This window comes from Zeus faber (assembly GCF_960531495.2).
Source record: "Zeus faber genome assembly, chromosome: 14".
NCBI lineage: Eukaryota > Metazoa > Chordata > Actinopteri > Zeiformes > Zeidae > Zeus > Zeus faber.
The window spans coordinates 6,065,742-6,086,864 of record NC_137200.1 but is presented as its reverse complement, the minus strand read 5'-3'; the positions used below and the strand labels follow the sequence as shown (position 1 = coordinate 6,086,864).

The following is a 21,123-nucleotide window of genomic DNA, read 5'->3' as shown; positions in this document are numbered from 1 at the left end:
TCAATCGGCTTTTACCGCCACATGAGCGTTCAAATCTGTAACAGCGATGTCACATACCCATAAAAATCTGATACAAACAAAGGCTCTCTTCAGGGCCTCACATCAACAGTTGCTTGATTTGGGTAAATGTCAGCCATCTTGCCCCATTGTCAACCACCTCTCACATGTAAAAAAAGAAAAAGAAAAGCGTGGTCCAACTCCGCACCAGGAAAATTTGTTTTCCTGGGTCATTGATTTACTCCCAAAATCAACTGAGAACATGGAAATATGGATTATAATGATACAGGAACATTAACACTCAATTACAAAATGATTAAAATTTTGTTGGCAACTAACAGCGGATGAATGGTTGCCAACTTGGAAAGCACTTCTAAAAGTTAGTGTCGGGCCCCGTATCTTCCTTTAGACTAGGCATGAAATATTGTTTCTGTTCTCTGTGCCAATGTGTGGTATTTTCCAAAATAAAAGCCCTTCAGCAGACTGCAGTGCTGAATGGATGCACTGGATGTGTTGAGCAGGAAGCTGTCGCGCTTACAGTGCAATGGGACTTCCTACAGGGGGCAGTCATGCACCGTGGCAGTGATGGACAGCAGCGTATCAAAAACACCCATGCACGCCAGACGCACAATGTGAGTGATGCAAGATACACACTGACATTGGCATCAGTTCAAACGTTCTCTCAGGGGGCAATTGTCACGTCTTGTATCGTCAATATGATATATTCAAGGAACACTGAACCGCACTGGAGGCAGAGATCACTGGAGCCGGACTGCACTGGAAATAATAACTTTTTGTTTCAAACCAACAAACAATAGCCATAAAAACAACAAACAAAAACAACTTTGAAGTCACCTTTTCCTCCAGCCGAAACAGCTTTTTTTTTTTTTTTAATTAAGGGCAGAGCACCTGATCCAATGGATTCAGGTCGTTTGATTGGTTGAGGCGGTGGATGTGAGGGGTAGCCACAGCAATATGACCCGTCTGCCCAAAAAAATAGTGTTCCCGAGCTGAAGTGGAATTATGAGCGAGTCCTTGTTCTGAACAACGATTTCGATTCTTCTCAGGGCACTTGGAATGATTGTGTACACACAACCATGCCTCCCTTGTGTGTGTCTGTGTGCGTGTGTTGGGAATCGTCTCACAAACCAGGCAAACTGTGAATAAAACGGCGTGATTCAACCCCTTAATCCGTGGAAACACGACCAAATTGAAGGGAAGGTCTTAAAAAGAAGAGAAAAAAGGCAGGGAAAGAAAGAAAGGGAAGAAAGGAGCGGGAGGAGCCTACCTCTGTCGGAACATGAGGGCGGGGTCCATGTTGGCTGAGGTCATGCGCACCACGTGGCGGATCTCCTTGGCGATCATCCGCAGCTTCTCAAAGTTCACCAGGCCGTCCACGCTGGAGTCGTTACCTGGACACACGCACACGCACACGCACACAGTTATAACACTCTAAAGCCTCTTTTCAGGCCAAAGCCTGAGGTTTTTTTCCCCTCTTGCATCATAAAGGAACCTTTCATGTCTCTTCCAAATTAGGCAGCTTTTTTTTTTTTTGTTTTTTTTTTATATATACACCTTTGGAGGGGGAAGCCTTGGACAGAAGTGAATAACGGGTCGGAGCACCCTGACCCCCTGGCCCCGTTTTGAACACAGGAAGAAGGAAGCGCAAAAGGGCCACAAGGTCACGAGGCTTCTGCTTTCATGTCTCCTTTCGGTTTTTGGAGAAACTCTCCGATGAATAAGAGACGTGCTGTGTCAGAGCAGGAACTGTGTTAGTGTATGGAAACCTTTCCAAGCTACTATTACTTCCTTAAATGAGGCAAACTTTTGTTTAAGGGTGTAAATATATATATATTTTTTTTTTAATCTCTTTTTTGACTTGCCTCTCCTGACAAGCAGAAGTTGACAGAACCGTCTGATGATTCAATTAAAAAACTCCAAAGAAAAACAGACCACTTGCATTTGGCATAATTCATATTCAATGCGAGTTATTCACACTTTGCATTCCACCAAAATAAATAATTTTGACAGAATTAAACGATTCTTGTGAGAATTCCGCTCACAACTCCGAGCCAAACAGACTCTTCTGACTCTTGTTAATCGCTCAGGAAGTCCTTCCGTCCTTTCACTCAAATGGACAAAGACTCATAAAATCAAACGACTCTTCACTGAGTGACTCGTCAAGAATTTAAACTTAAAAAAGTTAAACCTTTCTTCACTACAACTGTCCTCACGCTCAGAGTAAAGCTTGTTCTACTGGAGCTGCTATTCTGAATGGAACTGACAAATTAGCTGAATTAGTGCAGCCTCGCAATTTTGATCTTGCAACACGTTTTTTGATCTTGCAACATAAGAGCTTATTTTCCATTCACATTTTTTTTCGAGTGGAATTAGAAAAAAATTCACAGCACACGGGGGGTTGGGGGGGACACAAAAATGATACAGTAAAACACACAGACAAACGTCCTCACCCTCGTGCAGGAAGGTGAGGTCCTTTTTGACCACGGGGAAGAGGGGGATGATGGGAGGCTGCATACTCTGGCTGCTCAGGATGTTGCGGTACTTTGCCATGTTGCGCGACGGGTCGAAGACGTCCTGCAGGTCCCCGAACAGCTTCTCATACTTGCTGGGAAGCTTCTCCCATGAGCCCCGGAGCCGGGCCACCGGAGCCAGGTTCAGACCACTGGGACCACCAGGGAATAGGGGGAGGAGGGAGAGGAGAGAAGGGGTGGAAGAAGATGAGAGATGTAGAAGGGGTTAGTGTGGTTTGAGGTTGTATGCAGAGGAAAAGGGGGCGGATGAGGGGAGGACAGGGTGAGGGAGGTTGCGATGAAAGATGGGAGCAGGTGAGGAATGAGAGTGAGAGAGCGATTGGGATATGGGAGGGGGAAGGAGTGAGATAGAAATAAGGAGAATTGTGAGGCAGAGGGAGGGATTGAATAAAATATGAGTGATGGAGGTGGAGATGGGAGGGAGGAAGAAGAGGGATGGAAGTAAAAGTGGGACAGAGGGATGGAGAGAGAGGGAGAGAAATACTCCAGGTTAACTGCAGTTGTGCTGAATAAATCACACACACACACACACACACACACACACACACACACACACACACACACACACACACACACACACACACACACACACACACACACACACACACGATAAGAGAAAATCCTTCAGAGAGGTGGGGGTTCCAACAGAGGAAACTGAAGGAAAGCACAAAGCACACACGGTATAAAAAAAGATAAGCCAGTCTTTCTAACTCCAGAAAATGTATCTTTGTACGTTTTGTTCCCTGCTCTCAGTGTCTGTGTTCTCATTTTCTGCATGTTCTGTGTCTAACAATGTAAAATAACCAAAATGATTTGATAGCTGCATCTTGTTGACATCTGTGTCGAGTGCAGATGTAATAAACGGGTTTCTTGTTCCCAAATCGTACAATGTCGCCTGAAGGAAACAACTGAATATAGAACTGGTCTTGTGACAAAATACAGGTTTTATAATAAATGTGTTGGTTGAAGTTGTTGGTTATGCAAAAATTAAACAAAAATAATAAATGCCTAAGCGTGTGTTTAAGTTGCTGGTTATGCAAATTGTTGTTTTAGTTAAATATGTTTCCTTTTTTTTACCAACGTTTATGTTCCCTTTTAAAAAATAATTTATTATTATTTCCATTACGGTAAAATGTATCCAAAATTCACCAATAAATAAATAAACAATATTTCGCTTAGAGCCGCAAGTATTCAATTTTAAGTAAAAAAATACATTTTGACCCTGTTTTACCTCTCTAAAAGACCATTGATGTCTTCATTTATAAGTTGGTCTTCCTGTCCTGTTGACTTGAATGCATAAAGATGTGGTGTAAATGGGTCCAGGAGAGGGCCAGAGTTGGACTTGAGCTGGGCACGGCAATGACATCTCTTTCAGAATCCCCCAAAAAGTTTAGGACATGGGGAAAGTGCTTCCAGGCAGACAGAGTGCCATGCGGTACCTTGCGGCAAGGGCACGACACCTGCTTTCCCAAAGCCCTTCAACAGCGGGGAAAGAAAGAGCAGCCCTATCCTGTGGAGGTGTTACCGAAAGTGTCAGGGTGGCGGTAGCGAGGTGTCCGGGTTGGACAATCAGAAACGGCGTTAAAGCCAATGCTGAAGCCCCTTTACCCGCAGTTCAGTCTGCGGCCACTAGATGTCAGCATCGGAAAACCTCTGACTGAATGAAAGTCAATGCAAAAATAGACTTCCTGCTAGAATACAATGTGAATCTATTTTCCCTCTCTCTTTCCCGGTCTCTGTTGTCTTGGTTGTGATTTTGGAAATGTATTATTTCTGAAAGAGGAAATGAAGAATAAAAGTGAGAGGGACAGAATACACCGATCAGCCACAACATTAAAACCATTGAAAGGTAAAGTGAATAACAGTGCTCATTTCGTTCCAATGGCACATGTCAAGGGGTGGGATATATGAGGCAGCAGTTCTTGAAGTTGATGTGTTGGAAGCAGGAAAAATGGACAAGCAAAAGGATCTGAGAAACTATGACAAGGACCAAATTGTCATGGCTAGACGACTGGGTCAGAGCATCTCTAAAACGGCAGATCTTGCGGGGTGTTCCCGGGGTTCCTTCATACAGGGGTTAGTACCTACCAAACGTGGTCCAAGAAAGGACAACCAGTGAACCAGCGACAGGGTCATGGGCGCCAAAGGATCATTGATGCACGTGAGGAGCAGAGGCAAGCTCGCCTGGTCCAATCCCACAGAAGAGCTACTGTAGCACAAATTGTTGAAAAAGTTCATGTTGGCTATGATAGAAAACTGTCAGAACACACAGTGTTCAGACACAGAGTGCCCATGCTGACCCCTGTTCCCTGCTGAAAGCACCTACAATGAGTATGTGAGCGTCAGCACTGAACCATGGCGCAATGGAAGAAGGTGTCCTGGTCTGATGAATCACGTTTTCTTCTCCATCATATGGATGGCGTGTGTGTGTGTGTTGTTTACCTGGGGAAGAGGTGGCACCAGGATGCATTATGGGAAGAAGACAAGCAGGCAGATGCAGTGTGATGCTCTGGGCAATGTTGTACTGGGAAACCTTGGGTCCTGGCATTCATGTGGATGTTACTTTGACACGTACCACCTACCTAAATATTGTTGCTGACCAAGTACACCCCTTCATGGCAATGGTGGCCTCTTTCAGCAGAATAATTCGCCCTGCCACTCTGCAAAAATTGGTCAGGAATGGTTTGAGGAACATGGCAAAGAGTTCAAGGTTCAAATTCCCCACATCTCAATCCAATCGAGCATCTGTGGGATGTGCTGGAAGAAGAAGCCTGATCCATGGGACCCCACCTCACAACTTCCAATACTTAACAGATCTGCTGCTAACGTCTTGGTGCCAGATACCACAGGACACCTTCAGAGGTCTTGTGGAGTCCATGCCTCGATGGGTCAGAGCTGTTTTGACAGCATGAGGGTGACTGAGACAATATTAGGCAGGTAGTTTAATGTTGTGGCTGATCGGTGTATAATAATAGACTACGTATTATAGTCTATGGATTGGCCAAATACATTCACACGTTCAAGAAATATGACATGGCAGTTTGGTATGATAATGGTTTGAATACAGACAAGTGGAAACTGACCCGCTACCATTCACTGCGCTGAGGATTCAGCCCTGTGCACTGTGCACAAAGCCACAGTGATGAGCTCAGCTTCATCTGGAGCCAAACCACAGTAACAACACACTTCCCTTCTAAGTGTCACCAGGGGGACTCTTGTTTTGAAGTGGTCGAGTTGCAGCAGAAAATAAGAGAGCTGATGCAACAATCTGTTGGGAGAGGCGGCAGGAGAGAGGGGGGGGGCAGTATAGAGAGATATAGAGTAAGAAAGAGAGGGATAGAGGTAGAGATAGAGGAGATATAAAGTAAAGAGTGAGTAAAGAGAGCGAAAAAGAGCGCGAGATAGAAGGGGGAGAAAGTGAGGCAAGAGCAAGAAAGTGAGAGAATGAGAGAAACAAGGAGAGAGAGGAGTGCTGGGACTAGTGGTGTGGTACAGCATCTATTTAGAGAAGACAGGGGGGGCGCGCGCGCGCACACACACACACACACACACACACACACACACACACACACACACACACACACACACACACACACACACACACACACACACACACCTGATGATGGCGAACATGGAGTTGAAGTTCTTGCACTCGCGGCAGTGCAGGGCGATCTTGACAAAGTGCTTGATGATCTTCATCCTCTTCAGTGCGTTGGCCTCCTTCAGGATCTCCGTGGCCACCCAAAACGTCTCCTGGTTGATCACCTCCTCAAACTGCTTCAGGTGGCCACTGGCCACGCCCGATTCCAGCTTGAACAGGTCGTCCACGTACCTGCAGGCAAACAGTGACCAGTTCAAATGGGATCTATATAATAAATCGATGCATGGAAAACAACATACCCCTGTTGGAGAGATAGAGGTCAGGGGGATTAGAGACCATGCTGTATTGTGTAAAGAACAGTAAGGGATACTATTATGGTCTGTGAGGACTATTTGGCCTTGCATGTGCTAACAACAAAGCTGCATAATTAGAACTTGATTGATTGGTCGATGATTGATTGATTATTATTATTATCTTATTTACATATATTATATAATTATTGATCGATTATCCGTAGAGCAGTGTTTGACGTCTTTTATATCAAGGAACCTCAATTTGATACGCTTTAGGTCACAGATTGGGGCCCATTTCCAGAATTCAAAAAGTCATCGTACATTTTCCAATAGTGTTAAGGTCTTATAAATGTAATCATGGTGAGATTTATGTTTTAATCTGATTAGCATAGTGCTACTAGTTAGCATAGTGGTAACTCATATATGTGTAGACAGATGTGAACATATGTTATATTTCTTTTCTCATTTGAATTTGCATCTCTTTCTCTTGTACTGTTTTTTTGCTGTTTTAACGGCTGAATTTTCCAACGGGGATAAATAAAGTGTTATCTTATCCTTATGTATCCTGATACAGTATATCCTACCCTAACCCTAACCCTTGAATATTTTGCTGGGGACCCCCCTGAAACCTCTTGAAGGAACCCCTGGGGGGGGGGGGGTCCCGGGAGTACCCCCACGTTGAGAACCGCTGCTCTGACTAAAGTTTGTTCCATGATACGGCTATGTAGCTCATACTGCCCATAATGCACCTGATTAAGATCGAGCTGCTCCGTTGAGTGATTTGCCAGCAGGAACCGAGTAAGGATTTCAGTTGAATGTGAATATTACGATTATTTCTATCTGGCTTTTTTCCCCCCACACATTTCTTCCTGAAGGACACAGAATGAGACCAAACATTTCTTGTTTAAATGAAGTGACGTTGAACGCGAGCCCTACTCGGTGGACTCGATGTTGCGGAAGAGGTCGAAGTCCCTCATGGAGAGCTGGGCGGCCACCTCCACGGTGCTGAGCTGCAGCAGGCTGATCTGGCTCTCCCGCAGCAGATCCTGGGCGTCCTCGTCCGAACACAGCGTCTCTGTCTCCATGTTGTTCTTCAGGTAGTACCTGGAGGGACGGAGGGGTGGATGGAGAGACAGAGAGAGAGAGAAGAGGGAGGTTATGGATGGAGGAGACTAGGACAGCATTATGCTGACTAGTAGTAGTGAGCCCAATTTGGGCAGATGGCAGTTCAATAAAGTAAGTTAGTGCAGTACAGGTATTATAGTATACAGTACATCATATTTACCAGTAGTGTAGTAATAATGTGCAATGGTAGATTATAGAAGTGTAGTAAAGTAAAGTATATATTCTATTGTCCACAGTATAATCCACTTATGATCCATAGTGTTATTTGAATATCCACCTGCAGTATAGTCCAGATTTAGAACCCAAGATGGGAGTCTAATAAAATATAGTAGTATATAGTATAATGTCATATAGGATAATAATAATATGATGTAATAATGTGTGTGTGTGTTTGGCTGTTGCAGTCTAACTTCAGTCCCGGCGGAGAGCAAATAAATCCCCCGAGTGTCACTTTTCATCTCAAACGGCGACATTCCCCATCTCCAAGTGGGGATGAGTTTGGGGAAAGTGAGCGCCGTTATGACAGCATTGATAGATTATGGTCATATATTTACACTCCTCCAGGGTGAAGAGAGGGAAGGGAGGAGGAGGAGCAGGGGCAGCAAAGGAGCGAGGAGGGCGGCAGGTAGAGAGAGAGAGAGAGAGAGAGAGAGAGAGAGAGAGAGAGATAGATAGATAGATAGAGGGAGAGAAATTATGATGAATAACACCATGTGTCTTTGTGTCCGATCTTTGATGTTTCCTGGAGAAGTATATTTTCCAGGAAACCATTAGAACCATCTTCCAGCACTATGTATGTATGTGTCTATCTATCTATCTATCTATCGCTTCATCATCTAATGGATTCAAAGACAGGGAGCCAACAAGGAAGTCGTGCTGAGGAGAAGTGAATGAATGGCTGATACAAAAGAGGTGCTGAACCCAACTGGGCAGAGTGACAGCAGTGGAACTAACCTGCTATGTGTGTGTGTGTGTGTGTGTGTGTGTGTGTGTGTGGCCCGGGGATGCCCTGGCTGTGTCTAAATGGGTTTCAGGGGTGTGAACTGGGCCTCATAGCGACGGAGCTCGACCCTCCGTCAGCCAGTCGGTATCACCACTGGGAGAGGATCCAGGGATGCAAGAGATAGGTGGTCGGAAGACATAGAGAAGTAGCAGAGAGAGAGTGAAAGGGTGAGGGTGCTTGCCTAAGTGCACGTACAAAATATTATGACATTCAGAACTGTATATATGTGTGTGTGTGTGTCTTTGCATGACTCCTGTGTCTGTGTGTATGAATAATTCCCGGCTTTCTGAGGAAACCACAGTGGAAGGATGAAATATTCATGGCAGCCTAGTTGGGATGTGTCTGATGAGGGACCAGAGGAGGCCAAGCTGACATGCACGCACGCACACGCACACACACACACACACACACACACACACACACACACACACACACACACACACACACACACACACACCGATTAACCCTTTAAGGGAACACTGGATTTCAAGAGGCCTATTTGGAGTCCAGCACAACATGGAAGCCATGATAATACTAGAGGTGGTTCTCAACTTTTTTTCCCACTCATATCCCCGTATTTGGATTCCAAAATTCTCACAATTAGTTAGTGTGACAAATGGTAATTATAATTTTGGAGTCACTCATTTTATGCGTTAGGTATCACATCGGCTACTGAAATTACAGCAGCAAATTAGAGCACGGAGGGAGGTCCCAATATAGATATTATGATATATTTTAAACCTATTTAACGGCATTTTGCATCACGTCTTGTGGGGTGTTCCAGGTATACAGTGGTTAGTACCTACCAAATGTGGTCCAAGGAAGGACAACCGGTGAACTGGCGACAGGGTCATGGCCGCCCAAGGCTAGCCCATCTGGTTCGATCCCACAGAAGAGCTACTGTAGCACAAACTGCTGAAAAAGTTCATGTTGGCTATGATAGAAAGGTGTCACAACACACAGTGCAACACAGCTTGCTGCATATGTGCTGCATAGCTGCAGACCGGTCAGTGTGCCCATGCTAAAGTGCCTCCAATGGGCACGTGAGTGTCAGGTCGGGATCATTAAGCAATGGAAGAAGGTGGCCTGATCTGATGAATCACGTTTTCTTCTACATCGTGTGGATGGCCGGGGTTAAGGTCCGATCAAATTGAGCATCTGTGGGATGTGCTGGAGCAACAAGCCCGATCCATGGGGACCCCATCTCGGAACTTACAGGATCTGCTGCTTACATCTTGGTGTCAGATACCACAGGACACCTTCAGAGGTCTTGTGGAGTCCACGCCTCCATGGGTCAGAGCTGTTTTGGCGGCACAATGGGTAGCTACACAATATTGGTGGTTTTAATGATTGGTGTATACAGTATATCACAATTTAAAGATGGTTTGTGACATTGAAACATGCGGTGATTGAACATGTGATATCAACACCAGTTGAATATCAGCCACGTGTCATAGACATATATTGGCGACTGTGGCATCAATGTAATGCTGCATTGCAACAAGGAGCATCATAGAAAAAAAAAATCAAATAGCCCAAATTACAGTGGGCGGTCTTTGGTCTCTAGTTTGGTAAGCAGCTTTTGTTCATTTTAAATTCTGTCACAAATGGAGTCACAGATATGACAGGCTAAGTCCCAGACTCGGTACTGATCTTCCACCAACTTTAGGTGGTGAAGTCTGGAGCTGCGGAGCCGCAGGAAATTAAAGCGGATAAAGGTCATATGGATGGAGACGAGGGGCGGTTGCTATGGCAATTGAAACAGAGAGCTACTGTGAAATGACCAGGTTGGCTGAAGAATTGGAGCAGAAAAACTGATTAAATGGACTACTGGACTGAATGGACTATGTGGACTCAACTGTTACATCCTCACCTGCCGTTGAGCTGGATGCGGTCGGCCAGCTTGGAGAGCTGGTCGGGCAGCCGCCGCTGTTTGATCACCCCCTCGGCGCTGACCGACACCTCGCACAGGGAGTAGGTCTCAGCCGAGGCCAGCAGGCCAAACTCATTGACGGTGTGGGAGACAACGTCCTTGGCCGTGGTGTCCTTGCTGATGATGATGTAGCAGCTCTGCTGGTCCGCCTTGAACACCCGGATCACCTGGTCTGGAATGTCTGGCAGGGGAGGAAGGAGCGAGGGAGGGAGGGGAGAAAAGAGAGAGAGAGAGAGAGACAGAGAGAGAAAAGATAACTTAACTGGTTGATTTAATAACAGAGTTGCATTTAAGCAGGGTTCTAATTCTTCATGCAAGATTAAAACTTCTTGACTTTATATTCCATAACGCCGTGCGAAAAAACAAGTACTTTGCCTTGTAGTCAAAAGCTAACTTCAGTTGTCCGTGGAATAGAAAGAGCCAAAGACAGCTTTAGAAGGATGTGGGCTTCAATGAACAGCCTTCATACATTTGTACAACGTATAATATTACATGACTAAAAGGATAAAAGTCCCCAACTCTCCACTGTTTGGAATTCAGTTTTAAAAAATTCCCTTCCAGGAATCCCAGCGCCAATGGGAACCTCTGATAGGTTCCTGATGCAAACTGATTGGTCCATGTGGGGTCGGCAGGCGGGACGCGAGCAGAAAACAGACAGATGCACGGGAAGGTCGATACCCGAGGACAAAGACGGACAGATTAACCAATAGATACAAGGGTACGGCAAGAGCTGGAGGGTCAAAGGGCCACAAAGGTAGATATACAGACACATACACCATAAATTCAAGAAACCCTGAGCCACAACAGCATCGTCATCTTACATGTTGGGCCACATTTTTAGTAAGTGACAAAATAAGAGAAATAAACCCTTCCCAGAGATAGAGGCGGGAGGCTCCAAGTGTCGCGTGCGCTCCAGTCCAACAGAGCTCCGCACGCTAAATAATGAACAGGGTTCAGCCCGGAGTGAAACACCGCATTAGAGAGCACCCTGTTTGCGTGTGGATGACTACCGCGTCCCATCCCTCACGACGCAGTGAACGAAAGAGCGGGAGCTGAGAGCCGGAGAGAGCTGGGAGACAATTATACCCTTTTCTCACTGCGACAAAAACTCGGTAACACCCGCTAGCATCCAGCTTTTGTCATTAGTGGGGAAGTTAACACCTGGGTTTCAGTCCCGGGTTGAATGACCCTGCAAAAGACAGAGGTTTTTATCGGCTCCGGCTCTGATCAACTCTGATGTAAACACGACAACCGGGTCGACCCACACATTTTGGCCCCTTTTCCTGTGCGATACGGCGCGAGTTGAAGTTCCGGACGCTGGTGCCTTCATAGACAGGAATATCTGTCTATTATTCCATAATTTCATATACCATTTAGAAATCCTCAAAGATGAGAAGTGAATTACTTTTTTCTTGCATTGGGGACCATGAAATGTTTTGAGTGTGGGGACCACAGCGGAGAACCCCCACACTCCCGGCAGGCTCCAAGCCACTAAAGTAGGAACGGAGGGAGCCGAGTCTCGCTGGGTGATGAGGCGTGTTTTTTTTGCCAGGTTTTACAGTTTTATGTTGTTTGTTTAAGTTGCTCTTCTCTACTGTTTTTTACCCAATCACATTGGAACCAATGACACTCCCCTTTTCAGGCGTGGGGAGGGCGTCTATGACAGCCTAAAAAGACATCCATTGCCATTTGAAATTTCTCATATGTTATGGCAATAAATGGCCCTACTTCACTCTCGGCGAGTGGGCGTGTTGATGACGTGTCTATCATGCGCCAGTCGCATAGAGATGTCATCAGCACGTGACACGCCCACTCGCTCGTTGTGAATTCTCTGGACAATCATCTGCTCTGTTCACACAAAGCGCTCCATCGGATATTACGTGGACTTTGTACTCAATTGCTGGCTGGGTAAAGTGCTTTTAATGCCCGGTCCAACTGATTCAGACATTTGCATTCACACATACAGCTCTTCCGGGTAAAGTCCAGGTAATATCAGGGTTGCAGTGTGTGTGCGAAAGCAGCTTTAAAATAAATCACACTTTTAATCTGGACAAACTGAAATGGCCTCTCAGTCATGGGTTAAAAATTGCCTCAGACCCTAGTCTTGGTTTAAAGAATCTAATTTCCAGAAGGAATATCTAGGTCTAAGTGAAGGTTAGAGGCAGGTTTATCTTTGGATGAATGGATATGGGCCTCCAGGTGGACCAGGTCGATCTGGACTAAGACCAGCACCAAGACCAGACGGAAGGAGCTGACTTCTTCTTAAGTCTCGGACTTCCTAGTTTACAATTTATCTTAGTCCGGATATCGATAGACTATAGAATATATAGGCAGATATTGATTAAACCATGCAAAACTGCGCCATAATATATCATTTACATCATAAAATATCATAATATTAACAGTAAGATCCCTGTCGATGTTCATCCCTGAACCTGACATGGCCCTGTTGAGAAACACCTGCATGCATTGAGATGCTCGTCATGCCATCATTTACAATGTCGTCTAAATGAAAGTTGATTAGATTATTTCAGATTAGGTCATTAAGGTTTTCTTCTTCTGACAGCATATTCCACATTTGATAAGAGGCATAGAGTGGAATTCTTAAATGTGGAATAATATAAAGGTATTGCAACAACTAATCTCCCAACCCTGTTCTGGTTTGTGTGTGGGAGTGACCTGAATCTGATCTGACCTGAACACTGGAGGACAGTTCCAACAAGCATCACATAGTTTATACATCCTAAACTCCTGCCAGGAATTTCCACCACCCACAGCACAGAAATGATGGATAGACACTGGGTTGAAAGGTGAATAAGAATAAGAAAAACAACCCTTCGTCATATTTTGTTCAATAGCAACAAAGGGAGGAAAACAAAGACAAACCCCCAAAACAACACTTGACTGGGGGTGAGTGGGATGGGGAGGTTGGTTTCTTTGGCGAGGTTTTCTTTTTTTGCAAACGCAGCATTTGGAAGTCTACACACTCCCCCACCACCACTCCTCCCTTCCCTGCACTCTGCCACTCCTCCCTTTCCTCCCTGCCAAAGCTTTTCCCGTTCACTCCATCATTGAGAAGGAGGGGATAAATCACACACAACGTTCCGGGGGAAAAGAGAGGAAGGGATGAAAACACAGGGGGAGAAGAGGGGAGGAGAGAAGATGGGGTGAGTGGAGAGGGGAGAGGGGGAGAGAAGAGGAAAAAAGAAGAGAAAAGGATGAGAGGGAAGGGAGAGGGGAGAGGCGAGAGAAGAGGGGCGGGGGGGGGACACACCAAGGCAGAGCAATGGTGGAAAACAGAACACAGACACACACACACAGCAGTAGCGTGGCTATAGCAGGAAGTAGCTCACATACAATACACAGTTAAAATGCAGGGTGCTGCAGCAGTCCAACACAAAGCAAACAAGTGCATTGTGGGTAGTGGTACTTACAGTAGAGTCCCAAGGCTTGGTAAGCATTGAGAAAGAAGAAAAGAGGAACAGGTTGAACAAATGAGACAAAGGAAAAGTTTAGTGTGTCTCTGTGTGTGTGTCTGTGTGTGTGTGTGTGTGTGTGTGTGTGTGAGAGAGATATTAAAACCACATTGATGAGAAATGTAAAACATCAGTTTATTTTTTTGCTCTTCATGATAGTTATATTAATATATTCTATATATATAATAGATATTAATATATTCAAACATCTATGTGATATCTAAATAACCACATGACTACACAGGAACATCAATTTAAAATCGCAGCTGCTGGAGGAATGGAGAGGTGGAGAAAAAGAGAGGGAGAGAGAAAAAGCAGGAGAGAGAATTGCAAATCAAAGCTTTTCTTGTTCATTGATAGGTTTATCTATATTGATTATCATTAGGTTATTGTATTTTACCAAATTCTTATTGAAGATGTATTGTTTAGGTACATTATTTCGTTTATTGTTTATTTGTAGGTTATATTTATAATTTATAGGTTTACTGTACAGAATATTTCAAAATTTTCTATATTCTAGGGCTGCCTTGTCATCCAATTTGAAGGCAACATTACAGGATTTCAGCAGTGCGTGCACAGTGGTCAGCCATGGCTTTTGGTTGGCTTGTGAAGTGATGGACTTTGAGACAGTAACATCATCTATTCACTTGCTGATGTAGCCAGTCGCTAGGAGTGCGGGGAAAAAATTGATTCATGTAAGAATGGTGATTTTGTCTTCCAAGATTCAAATATTTAAATTCCAAAAATAGATTTTTATTAAATTGTGATAATGTGGTTTCATGTTCTCCGAAGCACTATAAATGGTTAGCTTGCTTTTGTGACTTGGCACGAGGAGTGCAAAGGGCGTTTCCTGGAAGAAATGCATTGGAAGCGATGGGCGATCAGAGTTTTGCTGTTTTATTTCTAATATGTTGGCCAAAATTGCTCAGGGAATGTGCAGACTGGCAGAGGTCCTTGTAGACTCTACAACATCTTCCTAAACCAGGCAGTCGCCTCGGCATGCTTCAAGGTCACCATCATCATACCAGAGCTGAATGGGTCCTGCGTCAATGACTATCACCCTGTAGCATTCACTCCAATCACAATGAAGTGCTTCGAGAGGCCATATGAAAACCAGGCTCTCCCCCTCACTAGACTTCTACCAGTTTGCATACGGCGCAATCTGCAATCAATCTCTCTCAATCTGGCCCTTTCTCACCTGGACAATACAAACACCTACTGTACATGAGAATGCTGTGGTCCAGTTTGGAAACAACACCTACAGCAGCACTACATTGGCTGTGTGCTCAGTCCACTGCTGTTCACATTGCTGACTCATGACTGTTCTGCCAAGTACAGCTCAAACCGCATCATCAAGTTTGCTGATGACACAACGTGGTAGGTCTCATCAGCAACAATGATACGTCGGCATTCAGAGAGGAAGTGGAGCGGCTGGAGATCCGGTGAACCGATAACAACCTCTCTTAATGTTGACAAGACAAAAGAGATGGTTGTTGACTTCAGGAGGCAGCTGACCACTCTGTTGCACATCAATGGCTCCACCGTAGAGAAGGTCAAAAGCATCAAGTTTCTTGGTGTGCACATTGCCGAGGACCTCAAATGGACTCAACTGCACGTCTCTGGCCAAAAGAGCACAACAGCGTCTCCACTTCCGACAGAGACTGAGGAGAGAACCCCCCCCGGAAACAGGGGGAGCACCATTGAGAGCTGACACCCGCACTGGCCCTCTTATTTGATCTTTATACACCCCGTTGCACTACATTTCCTCTCGACTATTTTTCTCAGGGAGTCCACGCACTATACCACCACCACTATATTTTTAATTTCTAGGTTAATTTTATATTTACAATTTCTCTAACTTTCAGTTAATTTTTAGGTTATATTAATATTTTTAAATGTATAGGTTTATTGTATATTTCCAATTTCTCTAACTACATGTGATTTTTTAGGTTTATTGCATGTCGCCATTTATTTTTTTCCATTAGGTATTACTTTATTATCATTGCCTATCTTTAATGTAAGCTGCTGTGACACTGCAATTTCACTCCAGGGATGAATAAAGTCTATCTATCATCTTACTTTCTATCCATCCATCCATCCATCCATCCCGCCCTCACCTGCGGGGTTAGAGAAGTCCAGCATGCTGTTGACAGGCTGGAGCAGGTCGGGGCTGCTGGACGACAGGCTGCCGGGGATGGGCATGATGGCCACGCTGTGGCGGCACTGCTTGGTCCCCACGATGCTGTCGTCCTGCGACTGGCCCATCCCGCCATCGCTGCACGAGAGGAGGCGAGAAGAGAGGAAGAGAGAAAGAAAGATGAAAGGGGAAATTCGATTTTATTGGGGAACGAGAGGGTTCAATGTTCCTCTGAAAATTGACTTTTAGGTGTTTGATCTGCAGCACAGGAGACATATTATGAGGAGTTTTTCTTTAGGAGAAAAAGTAGTCGCCTTTTATTTTTTATTTTTGGAAAACTAGTAACCGCCAAAACTAAATTGGGAAAGCAAATTTAAAAGAACTGTCAGTGTTATGCTGCGAGAGAACCCAAAAGTCAATACCACTAATCAATTAAAATGCAGAGATGAAATTGATTGGAATTCTTCCATGAGGAGGTTTCATGAATGGCTGCCGTACTGACGGACGGGCTTAACACACAAACACACACGCGCCCACAAACAAACACAGCAACAGCAACACACAGTGACGCTGGATATCTACATAGGAAAAAAAAGTCGTAGAAATCAAAATGAATCCGGAACCAACAAGTGACACCGTGGGCCAGCAGTCGCATAATAAGACACTATTGCTGTGTGTTTGTTTTACTATACATGTTTTACAATACTTCTGAGTAGAATTTACTACTTTTTGGTATAGAAGTGCACCAGAAACATGGGTCCTCACACACCAGGTGTATTTACTCGGACCTCACTTTGATACCAGTGCAAGAATGTGTGTGTGTATGTGTGGCAGAGTAGAGAGGTGGTGGATTAGTGCAGGTCTTCCACCAACACAACGGAGCTCGGCTGTAGCAAAGCCTGTGTAATGCACACTGCAGCACCGGAGAGCGAGACGGGGGGACGACCACTGCTGTAAGTCTCTTGTATCCCAAAAGGGGGAAAACATGTGAGCAAAGTCGTCTGAACTGTGAAAGAGAGAACCCTTGATAAACGCAGACGCCTGTGGTTCACATTTTATTTTAATCAAACACTGCGTGTTTGAACAGGCGGAGCTGGGAGGTTTCCATGGAACCAATAAAACGAACATTTTGTACTATAGCATGCTTGTAATAATGTGTAAAGCATAAAGTGATGGGCAATATGGCTAAAATTTGTATATATTTGTTATTAAAGAAAGATTACAATAAAACAAAAATCTGATATCAAATGTTAAAAATACCTCATGTTGAAAAGGTATAGACAGATTCTAAGCCATGAAGGCTGCACGTGGCCTGCCTCCATGCTCAGTGCAGATGAAAAAGAAATGATTTAGATGAATGAATAGATATGTTTTTGATAACACCAGGGAAATAAAAACAAAACATTTTGGGGTTTTTTTCCTATTCAAAAACATTGAAAAAAAGTGAAAGAAGTGAAAAGGTGGAGGAACAGTAAGAATTGAATAAATTAGCATTAAATAGACCACTGCTGTCCTCTGCTGAAGGTCAACAGATGTGTGTGTGTGTGTGTGTGTGTGTGTGTGTGTGTGTGTGTGTGTGTGTGTGTGTGTGTGTGTGTGTGTGCTGGTCTTAAATGGACGGGGATGGGATGGGAGCTGGTGGGGGGTGGTTCTGGAGGTCGGGGCGGGGTCTTACCCAAATAGGCCCCTGAAGCAGCACAAACGGGATACGGGGGGAAGACAAAGACACACCATTGAAAGAAAGCGTGGCAAAAAGGCAAAAAGGAGCGAAGAGAAAGAAGAGCAAACTGCAAACGGCGGCGGGGGAGAGAGTGAGCAAAACAAGGTCTGAACCCAAGCTGCAGCAACAAACACACTCATACAAATTGCACTAAATGTTTGGACAAAATCAATCAATGGGAAGAATAAACACATTTACACAGCATTGCACTTTAATTCGAACTACTCTCAAGCTTTTTCCCCTGAATCTAATACACATTAGGCCACGGACCACAGTTAATAAGATTTAGTGCCTGGGATCACTGATCTGGGAAGATTTTTATGGTTAGAAATTTTTATGGTTAGAAATTAAGTACAGTGGTTGAACAAGCTCCGCAGGTATGTCATGAAAATGTTAAGAGAAATAAATAAATACAATGAAAATTGTATTCAATAAATGAATGGAAATGATCTCTCGTGTTACAAGATGAAAATGTCATGGCTTTACCAATGAATGAGTTCCAGACAGAATAGCAGCTCTGTGTTCAAATTCATCAGAACAAGCTGAACAGAGAGTGGACTTTGTGGACTATTATGATCAAAGGTTCGACTATTAGGAGATTGGCTTCTTCACGGGTCACTTAGTAAATAGTCATTTGATTATCCAACTCGTCCATTTGAAGCAGTTGGTGCAATGCACAGTGAACGAGGGAGGACTTCCGGTAAGAGTAAATGAAATAACTGAAGTTTAACTATTATTTATTTAGCTGGGGACCCCCCTTGGAGCCTCTTGAAGGACCCTGGGTGGGTGCCCGGACCCCACGCTGAGAATCCACTGACTTAGGAGTGACCTTCCGTTCGTCTGATACCGCTCACAATAATAATGCATCACTTATGTTATGAAAGATGGAGTACAGTATTGGGTTATGTTTTCCATACTAAAGCGTACTTAAAAGGTCACGTTTTTTAAAATTAAAAATCAAAAGCTGCGCTGGGTTTATCGACCGCCTGTAAATGTCATGTGAAGCCCCCGGGCATTTCAAGACGCTGTACCTTGTGACCTTGTCGACTGCAGACGGACCGAATTTCTACACCTTTGAGAGGGGTGTACTACGATAAGGCCAGTATGGAATCTCTTAATTATTATCTTTATTTATTTTTAATGTAGCTTATGGTAAAACGTGCTCATGGCACTCCTGTTTTCTTTCCTGATGTGGTGATGACATTTGGCCGTAACATATGAACGTACAATGGTTTGACCTAATCTAATTCAGCAAAAATGTCTGATTATATAAATCCATGTTTCCACCCAAATTAATGGGAATTTTAAGCCAATGTTGGAAAAGTTGAGGAAAATTTAGGAAAATTAAATTTTGTATGCTATGTTCCAGTGTTCAATACCAACACATGGCTATCTGGATGTGGTGGATATGTATTATTACACTATTATTAATCACACTGACTGTTGTTAATACTGGATGCCATTGGTTGGTGACTGCTGCCATTACTCTATTATTGTCTGTTAATTTTGACTAATGTTACTACTGTATGACTTTTATCGGTAAAGCCCCAAATACTCTAACTTGTACTTACTGTAGTCTAACTGCCACTTCCCCATTGTGGGCTCACTAGTCAGCCTAGTAATACATGTTATTTGTGTTAGAAGAAGAAGAAGAACAATCTTTATTTGTCACACAGCACACCACACTACAACACATGCTTGCACACACACACGCACGCACATGCTTTGGATGGTGCCCGGTGAAATGAGGCCTCTGCATTTAACCCATCCTTGGCTTGTCCTTCCTCCGGGGGCACAGCCAGGAGCAGTGGGCAGCATACGTGGACATGCCCGGGGACCTGGTGATGAGTGTCCATCGCTGGTCAGATGATGATGTGTGCATGTTTTTTTTGGGGGGGGGGGGGGGGGGGGGGGGGGTCCTTACTGACGTGAGGTGAGCACGGGGAGAACATGCAGACTCCACACAGAAAGGCTCCAATTTGGGAGATAACCCACCGGAGCACGGTGCCAACAGCGCCCCAGGCGGGAATCGAACCCAGGACCTTCTTGCTGTGAGGCAAGATAGATAGATGTGCACATATTTGTAATTTTGTAATCTTATTTTAATTTGTATCTCTTTCTCGACTGCACTGCAATTATTAGTATGACAATCATCAACTAATCTTTTCAACAGCCCTGTTCTCTACGTGTTTTTTTTCCAGATTAAATCAGCAGGATGTGAAAGGGGCGGGGTCAGGGCACCATCAGGGGACAGCTCAGCTGCCATCACCTGTGTTCCTGTTTCTGATATGCTAACAGCTGAGCACCGGCTTTCAGGAATCAGAACTGTAACTCAGCAGTGAAGGGCGTGCACACGCCCACGCCCACACACACACACACACACACACACACACACACACACACACACACACACACACACACACACACACACACACACACCTCCAACAAGCAATCACACGTAGATCTTTTCTTCAGTCAAATCCAAATGACCCTTTTATACTTTCTGACTTTTATTGTCACATAAAAACTCTTAACCTTGTCCAGAACGACCTGGCTTTGCCTTGGCATTTCCCATCATGCTTTCTGCTAGGGCGCCCGTCAGCAAGGCAGCGAACCTGCGCATGTTTTTCAGTACATGTATAGACCTCAAGGGAAATTCTGCTGTGTGGTTGGTAGAAACACACTTTTATTACATTTTTATGTTAATTTTATATTTTTTATTTGTTTTTTTATTTCTTACTGTGTTTTAATTTACACGTTTTTATATTTTTTATCATGGAGTTTATGCATCTTGTCAGCCATCTACTCTGTAGCACCACTTCAACAGACTGATTCTGGAGCCTGATTGGCTGACGCTGGTCCTAATTTGCCTGTTTTAAACTGAATCAAAGGGGTTTTGTTTTTTTTGCAACGGTAAAAGAAAAAAGGCAATAAAGACGCTTTGTGAGGGATTAAAGTATTTTTAACATCTGTAACCGTGTTGGATCATGGGTGAGGGAGCGCGTGTGCAGTGTTATCACTGCAGAAATGTAGAGGGGGGGGCAAGAAAGAGAGCAAGAGAGTGAGCGAGAGTACAAAGAGAGCAAGAGAGGGCGAGAACGAGAGACGGGGGGAGAGAGGCAGGGAGCGAGAGAATGAGCATGAGCGAGGAGGGGGGAGATAGAGAGGAGAGAGGGAGAGAGTTAATGAATGAATGAGTGAGTCGGTGAGAGAGGGAAAGAGCTGAATTGTGTGTGTGTGTGTGTGTGTGTGTGTGTGTGTGTGTGTGTGTGTGTGTGTGTGTGTG

The 21,123-nt window shown here is 44.4% G+C and overlaps 1 protein-coding gene across 1 annotated transcript in view; it reads right to left on the bottom strand.

Annotated features, from left to right (window-relative positions):
- rapgef6 (Rap guanine nucleotide exchange factor (GEF) 6) overlaps positions 1 to 21,123 on the bottom strand; it is a 142,756-nt gene that overhangs the window by 14,867 nt on the left and 106,766 nt on the right. Inside the window, 6 exon segments of the mRNA XM_080014441.1 lie at positions 1,286 to 1,409; positions 2,469 to 2,680; positions 6,166 to 6,381; positions 7,380 to 7,547; positions 10,445 to 10,685; positions 16,098 to 16,255. Coding sequence (XP_079870567.1) covers positions 1,286 to 1,409; positions 2,469 to 2,680; positions 6,166 to 6,381; positions 7,380 to 7,547; positions 10,445 to 10,685; positions 16,098 to 16,255 — 1,119 coding nt within the window.